Source organism: Mastomys coucha, unplaced genomic scaffold (assembly GCF_008632895.1).
Source record: "Mastomys coucha isolate ucsf_1 unplaced genomic scaffold, UCSF_Mcou_1 pScaffold21, whole genome shotgun sequence".
In the NCBI taxonomy this organism is placed as follows: Eukaryota; Metazoa; Chordata; class Mammalia; order Rodentia; family Muridae; genus Mastomys; species Mastomys coucha.
This window is the reverse complement of record NW_022196904.1, coordinates 17,165,264-17,173,677: the sequence shown is the minus strand read 5'-3', so window position 1 is coordinate 17,173,677 and position 8,414 is coordinate 17,165,264. Positions and strand designations below refer to the sequence as shown.

General features: G+C 48.1%; 1 protein-coding gene across 2 annotated transcripts in view; it reads left to right on the top strand.

The window, feature by feature from the left end:
• The first annotated feature begins 1,116 nt into the window (after positions 1-1,116).
• The window catches only part of LOC116101778 (nectin-2-like), an 11,026-nt gene continuing 3,728 nt past the window's right edge, over positions 1,117-8,414 (top strand). Inside the window, exons 1-4 of one of the 2 annotated variants that reach the window (XM_031385606.1) lie at positions 1,117-1,381; positions 3,507-3,860; positions 5,365-5,661; positions 6,505-6,622. In XM_031385606.1, coding sequence (XP_031241466.1) covers positions 1,273-1,381; positions 3,507-3,860; positions 5,365-5,661; positions 6,505-6,622 — 878 coding nt within the window. In that variant the 5' untranslated portion in view covers positions 1,117-1,272. Of the gene's footprint in view, positions 1,382-2,732; positions 3,042-3,506; positions 3,861-5,364; positions 5,662-6,504; positions 6,623-8,414 lie in introns of those variants that run through there. The other variant, XM_031385607.1, reaches the window with a different exon arrangement.

Genomic DNA, 8,414 nt, shown 5'->3' with positions numbered 1-8,414 from the left:
TGTGTGTGTGTGTGTGTGTGTGTGTGTGTGTGTGTGTGTGTGTGTATACATGCACTGGAGCCTGTGCACAGAAAGAAAGACATGGGAGCAGAGACTCTGTGTCAGAACAGCCTTTGTGTGGGAAAGGACTAGAGACACCATATTCACAGGGCAGAAAGGGGGAGGGAGAAGGGAAAGGAACTTTTTTCCTTTTTCGGGTGTGTGAGGGAGGTGGTTTAGTGACCTGCCAGTTGATGCCACAGCAATGGGGAGATCTGGGAGAAGGGGAATCCCACAGTCGTGACAGCATGGTCAGAGAAGGAACAGAGTGGCCACAGGCTCTCAGTGTGGAAATGCCACAGGACTTAAGAAAATCCAGATGTTTCCAGATGGCCTGCCTCTCAGATTCCCATTCAGAAACTAACCGAGAGCAGGAATGGGGTAGGGGGAGCACACGCCTGCCATTCCTGCATTCCAAGGAGCTGGGAGGAAGAGCAGGAGTTAAAGTAGCCCAGAACCTTGTTCTCAACCTGTGAGGTTCAACCCCTTTGGGGAAGCATATCAGATATCTCACATGTCAGATATTTACATTATGATTTGTAACAGTTGCAAAATTAGAGTTATAAGTAGCAATGAAAATGATTTTATGCTTAGGGATCACCATAGCATGAAGAACTGTATTGAAGAATCACACAGTGGGAAGGTTGAGAACCACTGACCTAGAATAGCCAGTCTGAGGCCAGCCTGTGCTTCATGAGACCCTATTTCTTTTTTAAACAGTTTCACTGTGTAACCCAGGCTAGGCTGGATTTGTCTACGTGTCTACAGAACTCACAGATCTGTGAACACAGAACTCACAGAGTGATGTGATTAAAGATATTTCAAGCCTAGCTCCACCCCCATTATTTTTAATTAGATTTTTTTTTTTTTTTTCGAGACAAGGTTTCTCTGTATAGCCCTGGCTATCCTGGAACTCACTCTGTAGACCAGGCTGGCCTCGAACTCAGAAATCCACCTGCCTCCTGTCTCTGAAGTGCAGGGATTGAAGGCGTGGGCTCCACCACTGCCCAGCAAGTGGTACAACTAGCCTGGCCGACTAATTTGGTTGTGTGCGCCTGCGCAGAGGGCAAGCTCTAAATGGGCAGTCCCTTAGGCGTCACCAGCACAGCTGAGATTCTCTCAGTTAGCACCAGTCCTTCAGAGAGATAAGGCGCTTAGGTAAGGCGCTTAGATAAGGCGCTTACTCACTGGGATACGCGTGGACTACAAAAAGCAGGATCGGACCCGAACCACATGAACGGCAGGGCCCAACTCGCCGATGCCTCCCGCCCCCCGGTGTGGCGGATGTCCTGGCGGCGGCTGCTGCTGCTGCCGCTGTTCTGCTATGCGCTCCGGGAAGTGGGTAAGTAGCCCCGCGCCCGCCCCTGCTCCCCGCCTGTGAGCACCTCGAGAGGCCCTCCCAGACCACCGGATCCCTTCTTCCCGGCCCAAAGACCTAGGTCTGGATTCCGGAGCAGAGATTCGAGAAAAATCGGGCATGGTGGCTCACACCGGCCACCCTAGTACGGAGGAGGATGAGGTAGGAGGGTTGCCAGAAGTTCCAGAGTAGCCTAGGCTCGGGAATGAGACCCTGATTTGCCCCACTGCGCGCGCGCAACCCCCCGCCCCCAGCCCCCGCTCCGAGTTCCTGGGTGACTCACGCCAAGAACCTTAACTTTGGCGACCACACCCTCTCCAGCAAGTTCGTCGTGACTGACTCTGAGTTGATTTATTAGTTCATTCATTTTTCCTTTTGCTGAGTTGGAAACTGAAGCCAGCCCCTCACTGGGGGATTCTAGCGCAGGAGTCTATCCCTGAGCACGCAGAGAGCTCAGGATAGACCCTTGGTCCTCACACAACCTAATTAGGAGCTCTGTGCTAAGTCCCATTGTTTCAGTGATGGAGCAGCAGCGAGTCAGGCTGGGCAATCAAAGTGAGCTCAGAGTGAGGGGAACAGCATGCTGACTTCATGGCTGCAACCAAAAACCCAAACCAAACCAAATCAAAACAGGGAGGTGGTGGCTCATGCCTTTTGTCCCAATAGAGGAGGCGGAGGCAGGTGGAGTCCTGTACAGGGGTACCCTACGGTCACCATAGTGGCTCCTGGGTTCCCAGAACTTGACTCTGAAGTCATTATCAGACTCCTCAAGTATTCAGAATGTTGGGCTAAACACAGAGCGTCTCACAGGGTCTAGCAGAGTGACTATGAATGGCCCAGATTCAAACCCCACCTTATCATCTTAAGCCTGTGTGATCCCCTAGCAAATTCTTCTATGCCTCCATTTTTGCATTTGTAAGTGGTTCCCGAAGCCCAGTGTGATAGTGCAGGCCTTTAATCCCAGAATTTGGGAGGCAGAGGCAAGCAGATCTCTGAGTTCCAGACCAGCTTATACTGAGACCCTGTCTCTAGTAATAATAATAATAACAATAATAATAATAATAATATGAATACTCTATGATTATTATAAGGCAAATTTATTATTGTACATTATAATAGATTCTGTAATATAAATATTTAATTACATTAATAATATTTAAATATAATATACTTAAGTATATTATAATGTATAAATATTTAAATATAGTGAGAATACATTGTTATTATTATTGTTGTTATCATTATTATAGTAAGATAAGGTGCTGGAGAGAGCACTGGCTGCTCTTGTAGAGAACCTGGATTCAGTTCTCAGCTCCCACATAGTGATTCACTGTCCTCTGTATCTCAAATTCAGGGGAATTTCATGTCTCCCTTTTGGCCTCTATGGGTACTGCACACATGGAGTGCACACACGTATGGAGAAAAATCTCTTATAAACATTACCTGTCAATAAAAAAGCCAATGACCAATGAGCTGGGGCAGGAAATAAGGGGAGGGCGGGACACTGGCAGGAAGAAAGGATTCTGGGAAATAGTAAGAGAGAAAAGAGAGATGGAGGGAGGTGGGAGATAAACGTAAACCAGCAGTGAGACGCTGAGGAAGAAACAGGCCGACACTGAAGGAGAAGCGACTGACCACATGCATGGTAGACATAAAATAGTCTGAGTGGGTTAAATAAGTTACTAACTTTTCAGGGAATGAACCAAAGCTTATGGCCTAGGCATTTTTATTGTTGTTGGGTTGTTTTGCTTGTTTGTTTTTCGAGACAGGGTTTCTCTGTATAGCCCTGGCTTTCCTGGAACTCAGTCTCCACAGAATTTGAGATACAGTAGACCAGACTGGCCTCGACTCAGAAATCTGCCCTCCTCTGCCTCCCAAGTGCTGGGATTAAAGGCGTGCGCCACCACTGCCTGGCTTTGGCCTAGGCATTTAATAACTAATTAGTCTCAGAGTTGTTATTGATGGGAAGGGGCTGGAGAAAAAATTGATTTAAAAATTATTTTTATATGTACATACATGCTAGCAAACACTAACACACATAAACTAAACATAAATACATCTTTAAAATAAATTAATTTAAATGGATTAATTAACGGCTCTGGTTTCCCAGGTGGGGATATTGCTGTGCAGGTGATCTCCAACTCGACCAGCCTCTTGGGAGGCTCTACCAACTTGCACTGTAGTCTGGCTTCTAAAGAAAATGTGACAATCACTGGGTTTACCTGGAGGAAGAGGAATTCAGATGGATCCCACACTCGCGTGGCTGTCTTCCACCCCAAGAATGAGCCCTACTTTGCTGAGCCTGACAGGGTGAAATTCTTGGCTGACAAGCAGGGCAATGGTCTGAGGAATGCATCTCTGGCCATCTCGAACGTGAGTGTAGAAGATGAAGGCACCTATGAATGTCAGATTGCCACATTCCCCAGAGGCACTAGGAGCGCCAGTGTCTGGCTGAACGTGCTTGGTAAGTGTTGGGGTGAGGAGAAGGGACCCCAGGCCAGAGGAGCAGGGAGCTAGCCACAGCAAGAAGGCAAGATGCCCTTGGGAATGACATGTCCTCCGTTTGTTCAGACCGGATGTGGGGAAGTCAGAAGATCTAGGCAAGATCTCATGGAGCCCAGGCTAGCTTCCAACTTGCTGTGTAGCTGAAGATGACCTCGTCCTCCTGAGCTTACAGACATTGCACCCCTGTTCCCTGGCTCCACCTTTTTGATATAAGTTCTCTCTAACACTAGCTGACCTGGAACTTAATATGTAAACTAGGCTGGCCTCAAACTCACAGCGATCCTCCTGCTTCTGCCTTCTGAGTGCTGGGATTAAGTGGATACATCATTATACCTGGCTAGTCTTTTTCTTTCTTTCTTTCTTTCTTTCTTTCTTTCTTTCTTTCTTTCTTTCTTTCTTTCTTTCTTCCTTTCTTCCTTCCTTCCTTCCTTCTTCCTTTCTTCCTTCCTTCCTTCCTTTCTTTCTTTCTTTCTTTCTTTCTTAAATATAAAATGAAGTTTATTTAGGGGCATAGGAAAGGAGTATAGGGAAGGGAGTAGAGGCAGAGAAAGAAAGGGGACAGAGAACAACAAAAAGAGAGAGAAAGAAGAGAAGGGGCCAGCAGGGAACACATGGAGGCAGAGAGAGGACAGTGAGAGAGATGGAGAGGAAGGGAGAGAGAGAGACCAGAGAGTATTCCTCCTCCCTTCTTTGGTCAAATAATACTTATAGAGCTATGTACCTAGGAGCATTTTATATGTATGTGTGTATATATATAATATATATAAATCAGAAAAATACACATAAATATGATAATATGATAATATTCGTGACGTGTGGAAAAGGGTGTTGGATCCCCTGGAATTGGAGTTACAGATTATTGTGAGCTGCCGTACAGGTGCTAGGACTTGAACCTGGGTCCTCTGTAAGATCAGCCTGAATTCATCACTATTGAGCCTCTTCTCTAGTTCCCTCCTAAAACCCATTCTGGTCGCTTTACCTGTGTATTTTTATTCTCTCCCCCCTGACATATAACCTGCATCTGTCTGGGTCTTCAGCAATAGAGTTCAGATTTTATTTTATACTTTTCATTGTATTTTATGTATTTGTGTGTCTGTACATGAGGCAGTCAAAGGACAAAGGTAGAGGAATTGTCCTTCTACCCAGTGAGTCTGGGGGATTGAACTCAGGCTATCAAGCTTGGCGGCAAACATCTATATCCACTGAGCCATCTTGTCGGTCCAATGCTAGGATTTCAAATTGGCCATCTCATACCCTTAAACTGTCCCTCTAACACCAAGCATAGTGGCACAGGCCTGTATTCCACCACCAAGGAGCCTGAAGCTCATGAGCTCGAGGCCAACCTGGGCTGCATAGTGAGATCTTTTCTCAAAAATAAAATAAAATCAAGGGTAGAGCTTTCTTGCTTCTGCTGCATCTGCTGTTGAATGGCCTGTGGAATGTGTCCTTAATGGTTCTTGCAGCTCGACCTAACAACACTGCAGAGGTCCTGGAGCCCTCTCCCAGTTTGACGCTGCAGGATGTGGCTAAATGCATCTCTGCTGATGGTCACCCTCCTGGACGAATCACTTGGTCCTCGAATGTGAATGGAAGCCACCGTGAAATGGAGGAACCGGGGTCCCAGCCGGGCACCACCACAGTTACCAGCTATTACTCTATGGTGCCTTCTCGCCAGGCAGACGGCAAGAACATCACCTGCATCGTGGAGCATGAAAGCTCCCGGGAGCCGGACCGGCTGCCATTGACCCTTTCCCTTCCCTGTGAGTGTGTTTGCGCATGCGTAGGACCCTAACCCTAGGCAACCTCCTCCTCTTCACTAACCCAAGGCAACCTCCCTCTCTTCACTAACCCACGGTCCATCATCCATACTCACTTCTTAGACTGGCTGTGGGGCACTGTCACTGTCTGTGCTACATAAACCCGCCCTCTCCCTTATTTTTTCTACCCTTGTTCTCTATGGCACCCACTGTTTCCCCAATATGGTACCCCTATCTCTTATTGTCTATGCCAATTAACCCATCTGTATTCCACTTCCCAACCATGGCAGGCTATGTGGACCCCGCCCCACAGTTTGACACTGAATCCTGGATCCTCCATAGTCCAAACTGCCCGACGCTGTCTACACTGTCTCATCTCTGGGGTGCCTGTCGACAGTGTCAACACAATCTTGCTTTTCAGGGACTGAGTTGAGATAAGGTCTTTCAATTGAACCCAGGCCGCTCTCAAACTCATGGTCCTCCTGCCTCTGCCTCCCAGGTGCTGAGATCAATGCCTGGCTCCTATACAAGCTCGAGACATTCTGCTTACCTTCCTTGCCATCACTGCCTAGATTGGGCTCTCTTGTCAGAGTCATGAATGTCCTCCTGTGTGTTTGGCATGTCCAAAGAGGCCTTTACTCACATGACACCCAAGACAAGCCAGGCCCTGTTGCAGGAAATTTCAGTTAAAGGGAAAACCTGAGAAGTCCCTGTTGTGTCCCCTAACTAAGGAAGCCCAGACCTAACCATCATGGGTTGATCCCCAAAGCTGCCAAGTTGCTTCCAGCTCAGGAGAGGGCCCCTCAGGTACTGCCCAGAACTCAGCCTCATCTCCATCCACTCCAGATCCACCTGTAGTGTCCATCTCTGGCTATGACGACAACTGGCATGTTGGCCTCACTAACTTGTCCCTGACCTGTGATGCTCATAGCAAACCAGCGCCCCACAGCTATGACTGGAACACGTGAGTGATGGGGACCTGGAACAGTGTCTGTGGGAGGGGAGCTGGGGTCAAGACCCAGAGGTCTGAGAGAGAAGGGCGAGCGCAGGAGCAATTAAAATAGAATTGGGGCAGGGCGGTGGTGGTGCTCGCCTTTAACTCCAGCACTTGGGAGGCAGAGGCAGGCGGATTTCTGAGTTCGAGGCCAGCCTGGTCTACAGAGTGAGTTCCAGGACAGCCAAGGCTACACAGAGAAACCCTGTCTTGAAAAAAAAAAAAAAAAAGAATTGGGCATGGTGGCACACACCTTTAATCCCAACATGCAGGAAGCAGTGGCAGGCAGACAGAACTCTGTGAGGTGGAAGCTAGCCTGGTCTACAGCACAAGTTCCAGGACAGCCAGGGCTACACTGCATCTCCTTCCCCCAAATCAAAATCGGTAGAATTATAGTCTTGTGATTGTGACTGGAATTTTCAGGGTGCTTGGATTCCAGCCATGGTCACACCAGCTGCCCAAGGTTTCTTTTTTTTCCTTCACACCCCTCTGGAATCCCCTTCTCTGTGCAGGTTAAAGGTCACAAAGCTGGGACAATGGTTTAGTCCTTAAGTGAGTCACCCAGGATATAAAACAAATCAAAGATGTCGGCCTTCATCCAGATCCTTTTGATTCCTGCCTGCCTGCCTCCTCTGTACCTGAAGCCACCAGTCATTCCAGTGCACAGATAAGAAAGATACCTTAGTGGACACAGAACTCACAGATCTGTCTGTGCCTGCTGTCAGAAGCTCCAGATACCTTTGGGGTGGAGGTTATATGGAAGGGAAAGGAAGATGGCTCAGTTGAGAAAGTGCTTCCTGTATGTACAAACACAAGAATCTGAGGCTGATCTCCAGCACCCTCATAGATAAAGACCTCATCCTGGAGCCCCTCACTGGGGGACTCTAGGCAGGGGCTCTACCACTGAGCCACGCCCCCAGCCCCTCACTGGGGGACTCTAAGCAGGGGCTCTACCACTGAGCCACGCCCCTAACCCCTCACTGGGGGATTCTAGGCAGGGGCTCTACCACTGAGCCACGCCCCCAGCCCCTCACTGAGGGATTCTAGGCAGGGGCTCTACCACTGAGCCATGCCCCCAGCCCCTCACTGGGGGATTCTAAGCAGGGGCTCTACCATTGAGCCACACCCTCAACTCCTCACTGAGGGATTCTAGGCAAATTCTCTGGCACCTACCAAATGTATAAATAATTTAACATAATTTTTATTAGGCTTATTTCTTTATTTCAAAAATACTTTGGATGAACCATTCTAGAACTTTCAAACATACCCATTAGTGCGTGTACTCAAGCATAGCCACCCACCTCCTGAAAGCCTTTGGTTAGTCACACACACATACACCATACTTGTGCCTGTACACACAGACACACACATATGCATGCATGCACATGGACATAAACACACTCTGGTCCCCGGCAGTTGTAATCTTGTCATAGAGGCAGTTTGCACATCTTCTCTTCCACCTTATAAACTTATCAAGCTCATAATTTCACAACCCTGTGTCCTCCAACATCTTGGTAGGGAAATTTCCAAATATGCACAGTCATAGGAATTTTCCAGGCCGAGGAGTTTCTGACTGATATTTCACTGCCCCTAATTTGGCATTTTAAAAAAATTAATACATTTATTCATCTATTTTGTGGGGAGCAAGCAGCCAATGCCACTGTGCACATGAGGAAGCCAGAAGGCAGGAATCTGGCCGGGCGGTGGTGGCGCACACCTTTAATCTCAGCACTTGGGAGGCAGAGGCAGGCGGATTTCTGAG